Source organism: Corythoichthys intestinalis, chromosome 10, assembly GCF_030265065.1.
Source record: "Corythoichthys intestinalis isolate RoL2023-P3 chromosome 10, ASM3026506v1, whole genome shotgun sequence".
NCBI classification, from domain to species: Eukaryota; Metazoa; Chordata; class Actinopteri; order Syngnathiformes; family Syngnathidae; genus Corythoichthys; species Corythoichthys intestinalis.
This window is the reverse complement of record NC_080404.1, coordinates 36284367-36301950: the sequence shown is the minus strand read 5'-3', so window position 1 is coordinate 36301950 and position 17584 is coordinate 36284367. Positions and strand designations below refer to the sequence as shown.

The 17584-nt window shown below is 38.7% G+C and overlaps 1 protein-coding gene across 4 annotated transcripts in view; it reads right to left on the bottom strand.

The window, feature by feature from the left end:
* The window catches only part of LOC130922807 (apoptosis-stimulating of p53 protein 2-like), a 57444-nt gene that overhangs the window by 30384 nt on the left and 9476 nt on the right, over positions 1 to 17584 (bottom strand). For all 4 annotated transcript variants that reach the window (XM_057847919.1, XM_057847920.1, XM_057847921.1 and 1 more), the window contains exons 3-4: positions 1210 to 1357; positions 526 to 639 (exon numbers count right to left, since the gene is read on the bottom strand). In XM_057847919.1, the coding sequence (XP_057703902.1) occupies positions 526 to 639; positions 1210 to 1357 (262 nt within the window). The remainder of the gene's footprint in view (positions 1 to 525; positions 640 to 1209; positions 1358 to 17584) is intronic.

Genomic DNA, 17584 nt, shown 5'->3' with positions numbered 1-17584 from the left:
ACCAGAAGTGCTTGTGCATAACAGTGGCGATCCAGGAAGTGGCAACAGTGTTTGCATTATTCATTTTTTTTGCCAATTTTTACACTTTTACTGCAAATGAATATCAGTTATCGGCTCCTCTGACTACTAATATTCGGTATCGGTCCTTAAAACCCCATATTGGTCAGTCTCAACAAAATATATTTTGCTTTTTTGACTTGCAAACTATAAAAGATGAAAAGGACAAGGCATACCAAAAAAATGATTTGATTACAAGTCAAGTGTGAAACCCACCATGAGTGAAGCTGACTCATGCCATGGTTCAATTTGAAAGCTATCACTGTGTTTTCACTGTGTCATCGACTTTTTTCAGAACTGCAACTCATTCTACTCTATCTTGACATGTTTAAAATATATATTCTATTCTACATTCTACAGAAGTGCCAAAACCATCTCTGTGTCGACAGTTCCCCTCATAATAAATGTTCACAAGCAGTGATCTCTCCAGTTATCTTTTACAAACAGAGGATTGTGGTTAACACTTACCCGATTCCCTACTTGGTGCTCGGTTGTGACGAAGAAAGAATCGCACCTCCGCCCTATGTTGTCCCCATCGTTGGAGTACATCCAGCATCCGCTCCCCATCCCCTACGGATCGCTCTGCAACATTAAGGTTCGTAACGTTTACCAATTCACTCCAAAGAACCAAGTGAGTGTGTGTAATTGACGCTTCAAATGAATTCATCATGGTGACAAAATCAAAGCAATCATTGTCCCCAGCATACAGTTCAAATGGCCTCCGAGAATATGATTGATGCTCTGTCAATGACTTTCCGATATCAAGCCAAGTCATTCATTTCCCATTCATGAATCAATTGATTCGAGCAGTTCCACATCATAACACGTTGCAGTCAAACAGACATAGCTTCAAATGCAAAATGGCTTTCTCCCCTCTTCATGCTACTTGTGCAAGTCCTTAAACATAATTGCTGCCGCGTCGCCATGGAAACACAGACGCAATACCTCCTTCAGCTCTGAATGGGAACACTTTGCATAAATGGATAAGGTTCTAGACAGGTTTCGGAGATCCAGATTGTTACAGAGATTACGAAATCCATTTGCATTTGAGAGCATCAAGAGGGCCTCAAAAAGAAATGGCAACATGGCCTCCTAATAAGATACCAGTTTCCTCTTGAAAGAGGAAGAAAAAAAAATAACTGGGAAGCTCACCTGATCCGCGCCACATTTCTGCCAGGTGACAGTCGGACTCCCCCGACTCTTTGCACAAGTCCACCACGTCCCGACATAACGTTTCCGTAGTAATGGGAACCTCAGTAAAATGTTGATCATTGTTACTGAGGTAAACGGTCAGGAACATCTGTGGGGGTGGAGAGACAAGTAGAATTACACAATGATTATTACACAATGGTTGCCATCGACTGCGATGAACTGCGATCCATTTGAACTGGGAACTGAATTTTTGATCGAAAGTGAAGACAGTAAAAAATAAAATAAAAAATCTGCTGAGATCTCTCAAAATTGTAATTGAAGTACTAGTCCTTCTAAAAAAATAGCATATTGTGATAAAGTTATTTTCTGTAAAGTACTGATAAACATTCGACTTTCATATATTTTACACACAACTGAAGTAGTTCAAGTAGACATGTGCCGGTTACCGGTTTCACGGTTTACCGTGGTGTGAAAACGTCGCGGTTTCAAAACCACTAAAATTTTCCGTCATACCTTAGTACGGTATTCGCTGTTTTTCATGTGCCAAGATGCAGCCGAAGTGGCTTGGTGCGGCACCGCTCACCCCTTCCCGTTTGTTGCCGTGAGTGTCACTAAACAGCCAGCAAACCCAAAAACAAATCCTCCAAACACAAGGCGTACTTTTCTTCAATTTATTGAGCTCTCAAATCGTGGTGAAATATACAAATAAAGACATTTAAAACGTTGTACAATTGTATTTTTCCACGTGTGATTGGGTTCAACAGGATAGCAGTAGCACCATTAAAAAGTTCGCCAAAAACAAACACATTTTCCTTTAAAATTCAATATACAAACTAACTAAAACTTACAAAGACGAATGTTAGCCTAGGCTAAACTGGGAGAGCAGCTTCTTTTATGTCTCACAGCCGCTGAGTGAGAGAAAAGCTTGAATGAAGGGGGGAAAGAAAAAGAATCACGTCAAAGATCGCTAATTGAGAGAGGAGGTCTCACTCCTCTTTTTTTTTTAGATGAAACCTTTCCTCAACAATATTTACATTTTAACTAATTTATAAAACTAACTTATAGATTTTTAACTAACTTATTAACTTATGAATTCTTTGTTCTTTTTAACACAAAGGCATGGCATCATGTAGACTAGAGTTGACACAGTGGCTGAAAATGGAGAAACTTCACTTGAGCTTCCCCCCTCAAAAAAAAGTCACACAGTATATATTTTTAATTTTATTTAGAAGTGTTTTTACTTTTTATAGCAATTATTTTGTTCTTACTCTAATATTGAGCAACTTGAGCTGTGGCTGTGGGTATAGTCTAGGTTCTATTTATTTTAATTTTATATAATATTTGTTATTTTTTGTTAATTTATTTATTTTCACATTATATTCATGTTCCAATTTGCAAATAAGTTTTGAAAAAATCCTGTTTTTTAAACCCATACATCTCAAAATTTTGGAGCTATAATTGCAATACCGTGATACCGTGAAACCGCGGTATTTTTGCTCACGGTTATCGTACCGTGAAAATCTCATACCGGCACATGCCTAAATTCAAGCCTTTTATTGTTTTAATATTGATGATTTTGGCAAAAAAGTCAAGAAAAACCAAAAATCCCTATCTCAAAAAATTTGCATATCATGAAAAGGTACTCTAAAAAAGCTTCTAACCTAATTATCTGAATCAACAAATTAACTCAAAACCCTCGCAAAAGATTCCTGAGGCTTTTAAAAACTCCCAGCCTGGTTCATTACTCAACACCGCAATCATGGGCAAGACTGCCGACCTGACTGCTGTCCATAACGCCTTCACTGACAACCTCAAGCAAGAGGATAAGACACAGAAAGACATTTCTGAGCGAATAGGCTGTTCCCAGAGTGATGTATCAAGGCACATCAGTGGGAAGTCTGTGGGAAGGAAAAAGTGTGGCATGAAACGCTGCACAACCAGAAGAGGTGACCGCCTCCTGTGAAAGATTGTGGAGAAGGGCTGATTCCAGACCTTGAGGGACCTGCAGATACAGTGGACTGAGTGTGGAGTAAAAACATCCAGAGCCACCGTGCGCAGGCGTGTGTGAAACAGCGGCAGAAGCACCTGACCTGGGCTACAGGGAAGCAGCGCTGGACTGTTGCTCAGTGGTCCAAAGTACTTTTGTCAGATGAAAGCAAATTTTGCATGTCATTCGGAAATCAAGCTGCCAGAGTTTGGAGGAAGACTGGGGAGAAGGAAATGCCAAAATGCCTGAAGTCTAGTGTCAAGTACCCACAGTCAGTGATGGTCTGGGGGGCCATGTCAGCTGCTGATGTTGGTCTACTGCAGGGGTCCCCAAACTTTTTCCTGTGAGGGCCACATAACCCTTCTCTTCTCTGATGAGGGGCCGGGGTCTGTTTGTAACAGAAAAAGTGTGACGATTGCAGGAGTGCCTAAATGTAAAAATGTATTGTTTTTCAGAAAGCCACAATCAAATAACCCTTTCTGGATTCTTCACGGAACCAAAGTAAATAAAATAAAAATGATATAATATAATATAGTATAATATAATATAATATAATATAATTAGGGCTGTCAAACGATTAAAATTTTTAAGCGAGTTAATCACAGCTTAAAAATTAATCGTAATCAATCGCAATTCAAACATCTCTAAAATATGCCTTATTTTTCTGTAAATTATTGTTGGAATGGAAAGATAAGACACAAGACGGATATATACATTCAACATACTGTACATAAGTACTGTATTTGTTTATTATAACAATAAATCAACAAGATGGCATTAACATTAATATTCTGTCAAAGCAATCCCTGGATAGAAAGACTTGTAGTTCTTAAAAGATAGATTTTAGTACAAATTATAGAAATTTTATGTTAAAACCCCTCTTAATGTTTTCGTTTTAATAAAATTGGTAAAATTTTCAATCAAAAAAATTAACTAGTAGCTCACCATTGTTGATGTCAAGAATTACACAATGCTCATGGTGCATAAAATCAGTCGCACCCAAGCGCCAGCAGAGGGAGACAAAAAACACAAGTAACAAGTGGACATGACACTGCTGTCATTTTAATCTGTTTGAGCGGGGCATATGCGTTAATTGCGTCAAATATTTTAACGTGATTAATGAAAAAAATTAATTACCGCCCGTTAACGCGATAACTTTGACAGCCCTTAATGTAATATAATATAATATAATATAATATAATATAATATAATATAATATAATATAATATAATCAGGGGTGCACATAATTTTTTTGCCCAGGTTCTCAGAGGAGGACCTGGAGATGTGACTTGGTCCTCATTGAGCTTGAGAGCCGACCCACCTGATGCGATAAATTTATGACAAGCTTTACTTAGAGCTTTGATTAATTATATTAACAGTTAATGCTTGATTAACATCAACTGGCACAACAAAATTGCCATTACTTTGAAGTGAAATGTAAAGAAATAAACATAAAAGCACCAATTCAAAATAAAGGGCATTATGCGGCTCCCACATTAACTCCAAGCCTTTTTAAAAGTGGGATGTCCTCCTCATAAGACCTCATTGAACGTGCATGTTTAGCTTTGTAAAATGCGAGCAAAAACACGTTTGTCAGTGCATGTCGCTGTTCATTACCTTTATTCCGCCCTATTCCGCCACATGTCCATAGGGCGAGTGGGGTCCTGTTTGACATCGATAGTTTGCTTAATTGCCACATGCTCTGTTTTTTTCGTGCTTTTCAAAGTTTGGATGGCTGAAATTCTTTGACCCTACATAAAATGCGTTGCTCTAATCGGCGACATTGGGATTCTCACGGCACATTTTGTACCGCATTTCCGTGCGAGCATCATTCGCTTCTAGCCATGGTACCTCCTGTAGCCACTTTTCAGCAAAAGTCCTTTTTTTCGGTAGCTCCGGTGACGTCTCTGTCGTCTGTCTGTCTTTTGACGGGGGTGGGGGAACACGGAAGTAATTACTCAGTGTGGCCTGCCTCATCGACATTTTGAGAAGTTATTTTCTCGTGTCCGCCGCAAATAGAGTGGTCAGCCATCGGTACGCAAAAGCGTATGGAAGCCGTTGAGGGCCAGCGCGTTTGTCTACGTCCAGTACGCATGTGCGGACCACTTATGTGCACCCCTGAATATAATATAATATCATCTAATATAATATAATATAATAATACTGTATTAATTAAATAGATAATAACCAAATAACCATTGCTCAGTTCTTCACAGAAAAAAGCCAGGACATAAATAACTCTATTGGGGAAAAAAAAAAAAAAAAAAATTTTTTTTTTTTTACAATTTTTTTTTTTTTTTTTGTTCAGGGGGCCGGACCAAATGTGGCTGCGGGCCGTATCCGGCCCGCGGGCCGTAGTTTGGGGACCCCTGGTCTACTGTGTTTTATCAAGGGCAGGGCCAAGGCAGCTAGCTATCAGGAGATTTTGGAGCACTTCATGCTTCCATCTGCTGAAAAGCTTTATGGGGATGAATATTTCATTTTTCAGCACAACCTGGCACCTGCTCACAGTGCCAAAACCACTGGTAAATGGTTTACTGACCATGGTATTACTGTGCTCAATTGGCCTGCCAACTCTCCTAGCCTGAACCCCATGGAGAATCTGTGGGATATTGTGAAGAGGAAGTTGAGAGACACCAGACCCAAACACTGTGGATGAGCTTAAGGCTGCTATCGAAGCATCCTGGGCCTCCATAACAGGTCAGCAGTGCCACAGGCTGATTGCCTCCATGCCACGTCGCATTGAAGCAGTCATTTCTGCAAAAGGATTCCCGACCAAGTATTGAGTGCATAGCTGATATAATTAATTGAAGGTTGACTTTTTTTGTCTTATAAAACACTTTTTTTTAGTGGTCGGATGAAATATGCAAATTTTTTGAGATAGGGATTTTTAGCTTTTGACTTTTTTTTTTCCAAAATCATCAATATTAAAACAATAAAAGGCTTGAAGTACTTCAGTTGTGTGTAATGAATCTAAAATATATGAAAGTCAGTGTTTATCAGTACATTACAGAAAATAATGAACTTTATCACAATATGCTAATTTTTGAGAAGGACTAGTATTATTGTAATATCTAGGACTGGAAATAAATCAATGAATTAAAATGAATTTCCAGCCCTTCAGTCAAAAATATGACATTACGTTCTCAGTGTCAAATTTTCACAAATAATGATTCAATTACTAGCTTGGCTGGTCAATATTAGGGGTGCACGATATCCATTTTTTGACACCGATACCGATAACTTCCTGCTCCTCAAGGCCGATACCGATACGATAACCTATATATATAATTTTTCAATGACCTGAGTTTTTGAACTATAGGTAAAAAATATTAGTGGTTGATTCAGCATAGATTTGCCTTTGACCAAACCAGAATTTTCATGATGACATGAACATTATTATAATAAACAAAACAAAGACAAGCACAGTTTTGACCTTAAAAAAGTGGCCATATTATTTTTTTCAAATAAATATAATTTGAGTCAATCACAATCAATCAGTCAATATCATTGACGATGTGTTCCCCTGAACAATGAGCACTGATCGAAAACAAACATAAACCCAACATGTATTGTGCTTTGTCAGCAGACATAAGATTTGGTGCAACAGGAGAGGAGACTTTTGTCGTCTTGGTCCATGAAACAACTTTCTTAACCTGGCAATTATAGAACAGCAAGCCTATCAACAGCCAATAGGCCTCTCAAGAACTTAACATAAACATGCTAATTGCCATTATAAGGTTTATAAATAATTGAAGGAAAAATACAGCCTCTACAATGCTGACAATAATTTGCATACTGGCAAGACAGGAGTGGAAACAAACGCTCACGTCCCAATCTGACACCGTGCCCAAAATATTATTAATAGGCCCGATAATATATAATGTTATTGGAGTTATTGGGATGACGTCATAGTTCCTATTATCGGACCGATAATTACCGTGAACCTCTAGTCAATATCATTTTAGAACACAGGCAAACATTTAGATCGGAGTCTCCAAACCATACCACATCTGGCCGCAGTGGATGCAGGATTGCATTCCAATAAAACAAGACCCTTTTTCATCAATCAGGTGTCTTACAAGTGTAATCAGTTGATTAAAGTTTGGTCCTATTTAAGCAAAAAACACATTGGTGAAACTACCAGTGCTCAATCGGTAGAATAAAAACGGAGACCATCAATGCCTCTTGAGGACCGATTTGGAGAGACCCCTCATTTCGATTGTACTCCGGCTTCCTCCCACATGCCAATCACGCGCAAGTCTGCTTTCATGAAGAGCTAGTCAAATCGGACAATATCAGTTGCTGAAAGGCTGAAATTATGGGGATTTGGGTTAAGGTAATTATCTAAATTGTTTATTTGATAATTGATTACTTTTTGAGCAAGGGGAACAATATAATTCCCTGTCATCAGTGTCTTAATTCCTACTGTGTGTGTGTGTGTGTGTGTGTCCTTCACTGATAACAGCAGTATACACAGGCTGGCCCACATTCCTCTGTTGTCAACACGGAAATCGGAGGCCAACTTTAAAAATTCCATTTGCACCGGCGCCATGTACTAGTATTTGCTAATTAACTCCGATGCCACAGCCTTAAAAATGAATGCAATATATGTGGTTTTACTTTTCTGTGCGACAATAAACATGGGGAAATGCATCAAAAATTGGAAAGTAGTTACGCAACACCTGGTAGATGCATATGCATCCCATCACTTTACACTGCACTGCTGACTTATTGATAAAAACACTCAAAGGCTTTGTGCACTTGTTGTAAGACTGCGTTTAATAGTGTCGTGGCACGACAATAAAGCAGAATCTAATCTAATCTAGTCTAATCTAATGCCCAAGAGGCTTTGGGGCCAACACTGGAATAAGCACTCAGATGTAATCTGATCACACTGTAGGAACGGCAGCTTTGATAAACTAAACTACAAGCATTGTGGTCCCGTTACAAGTGTGTACACCAGCTATAAATGTTTCAGTAAAAGTCGTACTCCAACAAATGAGTATCCTTCATGTTGTTTTCCTCAATAACCCATGGGTTGGGCTGTTAAATGTTTCTATTCTCGGCACGGTGCAACCTACGGGGGCCATGGTGAGAACCATCGGGTCATATCTACAAAGGCTTTGTGGCAGCAAGAAAGCCAGGCAGCAAAGTCATTAGCCAGAAACAATTGTAACAAAGCCTTAAGTGGCTTTATCCTCGCCTTTTCATCTTCAAATAGATCAGCGACGCTGGGGAAAGAGTCACGTCTCCTTAGCAACAGGAACCAGTTGTCTTTTGCAGCGAAAGTGTATGACACACAGTACCTGACTAAAGTGGTCTGCTCCCTTAGGATGCAGATAAAACCCCCCTGTCCATGTGTCCATTAATAATTTGAAACATCTAGTGAGTCATCAGTGAGAGTAATGCAGCCAGCCATTAAGTTACAAACAAGTGCCATTCCAAGAAAATGACAAAAACCTTCCTATTCATGTTTGCGCATCGCCATTGTAGCCAACCTGGTTTGTAGTTACCATGACGAATGACCTACGCACACAGTTGTAATCACTTTACTCAGGATTCCAGCAACAGCAGAGCAGCTGACATCATCAAATCTTCCTAGCAATGTAGGACATTCAAATGACCCTGTTAATATTTGGAGAGTAAAGGACAGACAACACAGCAAGGGGGAGGGTGGGAAAACAGTGGGTAATGATGGTGGTGGTGGTGCGGTGCCTGCTGAAAAGCTAATTCCTTTCTGCAATAAAGTTAATGTACCAGGAACAAAATTATCTCGTACAGAGTAAGTAAATATTTGATGTCAGGCACTTCAGGTATGCGCAGTGTGTGCAGAATCAAATGGCCGAGAACAAGTATCCACATATCTTTGATTATATCGCAATTGGATCACCTGAATTGCCAAAGGACAAAACGGCTGGTATCGTTAGACGTTTCAGGGATGAAAAAAGTGGGCAAATCACAGTAGTTTGGACCAGGTACCAGAAATTAGGGTTGTAGTGTCCCAGGTCAGCCTGGTCTAGTCAGTACCATGGTTTTTGGACAAGTTCAGTTATTTAAGGTAAGGGGCAGTTTACATGGCGACTCTGCGACACGAAGACGCAATGACTGTGTTGCAGAGTTGCCTCGCGTGAATATGGTGTCGGCGAAGACAAAAAATTCTGAATCCTGCTCCAAAGTGGAAGAATTCGATTGAGGGGGGCTATCTCCGCATGCATATCAAAGGCTCCCGCGGCGCGACACCGCGCCGATAACGTCAGCACTTGCACACGTCACATTGGGGGTGCCCAGCGGTGCTACTAAACATTAAAAACAGCAAATATGACAGAATGTCAGCTTTAATGTACTGTTTTAAAAATATTTTTTAATTAAATATGTTGAATGTTTCCATTTTTGTGCCTTTTTGAACAAAAGAAAAATGCCATCGCTTCGAGTGGGCGGGCATATTTTTTCCGGGCTAAGGAACTTTGGTGGGGTCATAGTGCATCATTCGCTGTCGCCTTGTTAATCTGCACTGCGCCCTAAGGCCTGGCATGAATACTACATCGTTTTCATGCGGAATTGCAACATTGTTCGAATGGAGAAGGGCCCATATAAATGCAAACATGACATTTTTCGTCTTCTTGGAGAGTCACCATGTAAACGGCCCCAAAGTTAACTTCTTTTTCCCTAAAATTATAATGTAATTTTAATCAGAAACGTTTTTTGTAGCGTATAGTGTACCACACCATGCCTCCTACAAATCGTGTATGATATTACTGTTACTAGCAGCCTGTGAGTTAATCTGAAGGGTACATGACGTTTAAAAAATACTGAACCGGATGAGGCTGTCAAAACAAAGACGAATGTGACAATTTACAAGAAAGCACTGCCTTAGCTTAACCAAACTGAAAGGTGAGCCAAACAAGAGGCAAGTACGTCATCTTAAACCCTAAGGCCCAGGGAAAGAATTGCTATGATCATGTGAGAGTTCTAACGCTAAAATACTGCCCCTTTTTCCAGCATTTGTGACTTATTCGACGGCTTCAAGATGACAAACTGGCAATTATACCATGGGATGTGGTCTTGAACGCAGCTGGGATTACTGGTAGATATTCTCAAAGTTGAGCTGCGATACGGTTAAAGCATTGGAACCACATCTCAGGGATTAAATTAATCTGCTATGTTAAAAAAAAAGCATCTTCTCACCATGCTACTGGCTGAGTATTACAACGATAAGCTTAAACTGGCCTTGTCGTGACTTTATAGGCAGTTACTGTGATGAGTCGCTGACAAATCATTCGTGTTAAGGTTACAAGTATCGATATTATATTATTGGGGGTCATCTAAAATCAGACAAAAGTGATTCTTCAAATCAAGGGGAGAGATGGTGTAGTAACAGCATGTCCGTTTTGCCCAAGGAATGTTCACACAAGCCCCTCTCTGTTCAACAATCTCACCAGATGAAAAGCTGCAAACATCAAAACCTCCACTTATATAACAGGACATTTAAGGGACATTGGGCACCTGCAGCTGCCAAAACTTGCTTTATTTGTAGTCTTGAAAAAGGACTGACAATGAACTGAATTGATAATAAGCGAGGGGAACAGAAAAGCCACGGGATCAGTTTTTCTTGGTTACTGTATGGAAAGAGAATCTTTTGTGTCACGTTATGTTTGTTTTAAAGGGAGGTGTGGGTCATTGTTTAGGCCTAGTTTTCAATTACTCTTAAAGAATTTTGTTACGGCTATTTCCGTTTATTACTCAATGCTCACGTGTCCATATTGATATTGAAGGTGTTTTGCCAAGTCTGGGAATGGTTTATAAAATAAGCAAATCAGACATGAAAACAATAGCCCCCCCCCTCTTCACACTTTGCTGCTTGGGTTTTGAATGTAAATATTGTGAATTTTGCCTTGGTTGTCAGCAGTTTACGTGAACAATGATGATAGCGAAAGTATTTCGTCGATGGACAACTTTTTTTCCATGAAGATGACGAGCTGAAAATGTGGCCTGGGAGACTTGAACGAGACGAATGCCAGTTTTTGTTTGATGAGACGAAAATGCGACATAGTTTCTGTCATATGTTCAAAATGTGTGATATTTTCATATTGTACGTGAAGTACGTCAGCTACCATCATAGCAGTGTTTGGGGTCGTGTCACTCACTCTCCTCAACAGAGTTTAGGATATATTTCAAACTACAGTAGGCTGCACTCCACCTTGCTTGTTTGGAAACACATGGTAAGATTTGTTTTCTTATCTTGGCAAGAAAGAATATGCAATGTTGCTTTAGCCTTTAAAGGTCTGTTCTGGGTGATTATCACACACTAAATGTAACTCGTCGCGTTAGCATTAGCATCAACTTCAGTGTGGCAAGCATCCTCTTAAAAGCTCAACTTTTTACATAGTTTGTGGCTTTTAGGGGGTTCAATTGAAAGTAATGTACGGCTTTTCCTGCCAATTGTGTATTACCATCACAAAGTTAATGTTCTATCGAAATTGTTGTAAACCTTTATTTTTTGCCTAAAACTTGAATTTTACAGACAAAAACATTTTGAGATGAAATGATGAAATGTTTCTGTCATATTGTTTTCATTCACAATGTATGACATTTTCATATTGTACGTGGAGTACGTCAGCTTGCATCATAGCAGTGTTTAGGTCGTGTCACTCATGTGAAATTAGGATATGTTTCAATCTAGGCTGCGCTCCATCTTGCTTGTTTGGAACCACATGGTAAGAATATGCAATTTTGCTTTAGCCTTTAAAGGTCTATGGTGGGTGATTATCACAAACTAAATTTAACCGTTAGCATTAGCCTCAACTTCAGCATACCGAGCATACTCAAACATTTATTTTTACTTTTTACATACAGTTTGTGGCTTCTATGTGGGTTCAATTTAGGGCTGCAGCTATCGAATATTTTAGTAATCGAGTAATCGACCGAAAATTCTATTGATTAATCGAGTAATCGGATAAAACAAATATATTTTTAGGTGAAAAGCAATTATAAATATAGATGAGAAAACAAGACATTTCATCTAATCTTGAACCATATTCAGTCAATCAATGTCTTTATTTTCGATGTATATTGTTGAAAACAGCCAACAATTGCATCTCAGATGTAACTAGAAAAAAAGACATTCACTGCTTTCACTCAAAAAATCTTTAGATCTTATTTAAAATTTATATATATATATATATATATACACATACATATATACCTAAAAACGCCGTTACGCTTGATAACACACATCATTTAAAAGTTAGGATGTTTTCCCACGTGTTTCAATTGAATTTCTATTTGTGTCAAGCCATTTTTAAGTTCTAGTTAAGTTTTAAGTTAGTCTAAACTGTAAGTCTGATAGGATTTTGAGTTTTTGCAGTGTTCAAAATAAATGTATGATACAGGCTGTATTGGAGCACATTACGGACCAGTGTTACTTGGTGTTTTATCCAGCAATGACTACTGAGCTAAAATTGATAGTTAGCGTTATTGAGTTTTTATTTTACACCCTCATCACTCCACAACGCTATGTTATGTTAAAGCCTGTATGTAAGACATGTTAGCCACGCATCGAAAGTGGTCATAATTAATAGAAACCTAGCTCTCCGCAGGGCTAACGTTACTTGAGTTAGCGACCGCTTAGCGCTCTTTATTTGCGCTTAGCGCTGTACTGCTTTAAGATGCCGTCTGTTTACTAACGCTGCCCAGACGCGGCCGAGTCTGTCATTAAGCATCTAGTTCAACATACATGTGATCTCTATAAGACTCATCAGACGCTACCTGCTACCAACGTAGCATTGTGCGGGCTAGTATTTAGCAACGTCGGTGTCGTTTGTAGCGGCTGTAGTAAGTTTTTTTTTTTTTTTTGTTTCTTCCTCTACGCACGTGACATCAGCGCGTTGTCCCGCATTAAAAGTAGTCCGAGCAAAACGTGATGCTTAGAGCTGTCAAAATAAACGATTACTCGAGGTGAATAAAATTACTCGGATCAGTTTTTAAACTCGAGTTACTCGAGTTGCTCGAGTATTCGTTTCAGCTCTATTTCAAACTACAGTAGGCTGCACTCCACCTTGCTTGTTTGTAAACACATGGTAAGATTTGTTTTCTTATCTTGGCAAGAAAGAATATGCAATGGTGCTTTAGCCTTTAAAGGTTTGTTCTGGGTGATTATCACACACTAAATGTAACTCGTCGCGTTAGCATTAGTATCAACTTCAGTGTGGCGAGCATCCTCTTAAAAGCTCAACTTTTTACATACATTTTGTGGCTTTTAGGGGGTTCAATTGAAAGTAATGTACTGCTTTTCCTGCCAATTGTGTATTACCATCACAAAGTTGGGGTAGTCCTTGGCGACGCTACAATACGTGCTCCTCTGTTAATGTTCTTTCGACATTGTTGTAAACCTTTATTTTTTGCCTAAAACTTGAATTTTACAGACAAAAACATTTTGAGATGAAAATGCGACATAGTTTCTGTCATATTGTTACATTCACAATGTATGACATTTTCATATTGTACGTGGAGTATGTCAGCTTGCATCATAGCAGTGTTTGGGTCGTGGCACTCATGTGAAATTAGGATATGTTTCAAACTAGGCTGCGCTCCATCTTGCTTGTTTGGAACCACATGGTAAGATTTGTCTTCTTATCTTGGTAAGAATATGCAATTTTGCTTTAGCCTTTAAAGGTATATGATGGTGATTATCACAAACTAAATCTAACCGTTAGCATTAGCCTCAACTTCAGCGTACCAAGCATCCTCTTAAACCTTCATTTTTACTTTTTACATACAGTTTGTGGCTTCTATGTGGGTTCAATTGAAAATAATCTACTGCTTTTCCTGCTGAACCTTTATTTTTCGCCTAAAACTTGAATTTTACAGACAAAAACATTTTGAGTAACTGTCTAAAAGGGTTGGCAAAAACGACACTGGCCCTAAGCAACTTGGATTTCTTGTTTGCATATTAAGTTCTTGGGAGCTCAGTACCAGGTTACACTGCTGCGTTGCGAAGATAGACACACTACTGACTGATAAGGTATTGGGGCAAGTCAGGTTAGCATTAGAAAGTCCAATTTCGTTGTTCACAATGTTCCATTGTTGACAACAACAATAAAGACCTATTCTATTTTCTATTCTATTCTAAAGTGTGCTGAAGAAAACCAAAGTCAATAGCTTGGTTAAAAAACACTTTTAGACAACAATGGCTTCAATAGTTTCTTTGCATCCAGCAGGAAGGCAGGGGACATACAGCCTCAGTATCAAAGTGCTTTTCATACAGTTGTTATGAAAATTTAGTGACAGCCAAGAAAAGCAATAAAGTCTGCAAGAAAAAAAATCCTTTACACGCCTATCGGTAAAATGGGAAAAATTACTAATATTTGAAGCTGATAGTAATGAAGGTATCAGGTGTGTCTAACCTAATGCAATTTAGGCATGTTAAATTGTCAGCCAGGTGCAGGGGGTAGAAGTGAACTTTAGTAAGAAGAGATGCTACGAGTACGAGTTTGCCTTTGGTTTTTGTGTGGTTTTATTGTATTTATTTGGGGGCTGACAGTAAAAAACTGGGAGATGAGGAGAAAGACTACTCAAGAACTTTTCTTTAATTATTTTGAGTTCCCTCTATGTGCCGTTTATCCTTTAAAAATAGGAAGGAGTAAACGCAATGTGAATAAATTCCCATGTGGGGAAAAAAATGTTCGTACTAATAAACGTTTGGCTTAATCTTTGTCCATATGATCCGTTAAATTAAAGTTTATTAATTTAAATTACATTTTAAAATTAAAACTTAATGCTAATTTGGAAGCCCTGAAGCAAATTGCCTCTGATTGCATGCCTAAAGGAACACGTCTCGCTCTTGGAGGCTCGGCGGTTGATTAGACTGTGAGAAGATCTGTTTCAAACATCAACACTGCCAACCACAGCCAATCAGAGTCAGGAAACAATGCACGATCAGAGAATAGCAGTCGCCCGATGATTATTCAATATATGCGGCAGAAAAATGGGTGACCACATGCAGTGCAGTAGGCAGATAATTTGTCTTACAGCTTAGTGAATTGGCCGAGTTTGAACACAAATTAAAATTGCAGTTTGAACAAAGGAGGCAGGAAAGCACCTGCATCAATCTCAATCTACATGTCAACCCCTGAAGCGCCATTCTCCTTGTCAGGGTCAATTCGCCTCTTAAGACCATTGTTCAAACGTGATTGGTCACATATTGAGTTAGGAGCAATGAAACCTCTCTGATGGGCACTTTCCTTTTTTTGCAGAGACAAAGATCACAGAGGATAACTCTGTAATTGAGTTACTCTGCAACAACAGGATAACTAGCAAATGTAAGGTCATCCTCTTGCATTCCACACTGGTACTGGCTGAGCGAAGAAAAAAACAACAGCACTGTCAGAAGGAATTCATTATCTTCATTTGGCATTTTGGAACCAGTCCAAGTGAGATAAGATATCCTGCTTGTCCATCTAGCTACATTTTTGTGCTCTCAATTAGCTCTTTGTATTCACTTTTTGCGGGATATAGGATGAGACTTAAATCTCAGAATTTTCACCCCCCAAAAAATATTTACATATTTTCTTATTTTTTTCTTGGCCCGTATCTTTAAAAGGACGCATTAAGTACAAAAGACAGAAAACTCAAAACAGGTTTTATTTGTAATATGTTGAGAAATGCTGAATAAAAGTAAACATTATTTCCATCCTGGAATTAAAGTTCAAAACCTCTGCCTTGTCAGCCCTCAAATACAAAATAAATATGCAAAGAAACAAAAGCAAACTCATTCTCATATAATACTAGCTTTCCTTTTTCTCACTAGCACCTGGATGACTCAACAGTTGCATCAGGTTATGTTTCAGCTGATGACACTAATTGACACTTTTGTTACTATCAGCTTCACATATCGGTCTTTATTCGTCCCATTTCAACAAGGGTGCACGCAAAACTTAATTACCGGTACATTTCCTGCTGTAACTCATTTTCTTAAAGGAGCTATATATGCAAGATTTGTACTTACATTTTTCTTTAGATTTCACAAAGGTTTCAATAGATATTGCTTAAGTACAGTACTTCTAACACTGTTCTCAATGGTTAAACCAGTGCTTCTCAATTATTTTCTAATACGCCTCCCCTAGGAAGACGTAAACGTTCCGCCCCCCCAACTCTGCTGCCACTGTAAATATACTGTAGTATCATTTGTCTATAAGATTCTTATTATTATAAGTACACCTCTGCATAAAAATGGTGTCCTTTTTAATATTAAAGAAAAAAAGTGTAAAAAAAAAAAAAACACATCCATACTGTAAAAATAGACTCAAGATACATTTTTTGACCGTTTCACACTGAAAAAAAATAAAATCAACAAACAATCATGAATTCAAATTGATTAGCAACATTAACTTGAGAGGACAATATGCCAAACTATTAGACTGAAAAAACAAAAATTTATAGAACAAAAACGACAGTGTCATTGGACAGACAGACGTCCATTTTTTTCTGCAGGCAGTATCAGCTCCTTTGCTGTGGTGCTGGGTTATTTTTGCATCGAGCAATTTGGTATGCCACCTTATGTGATGCTGACAGTGCTTGCTGGTTTACTGATGTAACACTGACAAAGCGGGACGGTTTTTAGCAGTATTCGTTTTCACTGGAAAAAAAAAAAAAGAATTCCTGCTGTCCGTTGCGAACATTTTTAGACAAAGTAAACAGAATGGTCTTTCTTCGTCTCCCACTGTACTAAAAGTCAAAGCCAAATGCTACATACGCTTCGTCATATTTCTTCGTCTTAGCTTTTAATATCTCCGGTGCTCTTTGCTGTGTGCTCTTGTTTGATTCAAAAATACTGCGCACATGCTGAAAATGAGAGCGCCACTGCCACCCACTCAGTTGATGTTCACTTACACTTTATTCTAGTGAGGCAAAAAATTATGTTCCCCAAGGTCACATGCACCACCCCCAGCATCGCTCTGCACCCCCTAGGGGGGGTCCGCCCCACTATTTGAGAAGTACTGGGTTAAACCAAGATTTCCCATTTTAAAAGTCGACACACAGCACAAGTTTGTCGTTACCGTTTTGATTCGGTGTTTACAACGAATGTCCCGGCCTCCACCAACCAGTCAATTACGACATCAGTTCTTTGTCTTCTTTCAGGTTGCCACAGCTCTATAGGCTCCGTAAACTAAGGTTGCTACCTCAGTCAAAAATAACTGTGTTGTCTACCAATAGAGCAAAAACAAAAACAAAAAAAAAAACCTTGTTCTGAACATACAATGAGTCATGACAAATTCAGAAACAAGGATATGTATTGGAGATGCCTTCAATCAATTGAGACAATTGAAATTCCGAACTTTGCACGACTCCTCGACCGGTAATGCACTCTTTCTTTTATTGTAAATAGAT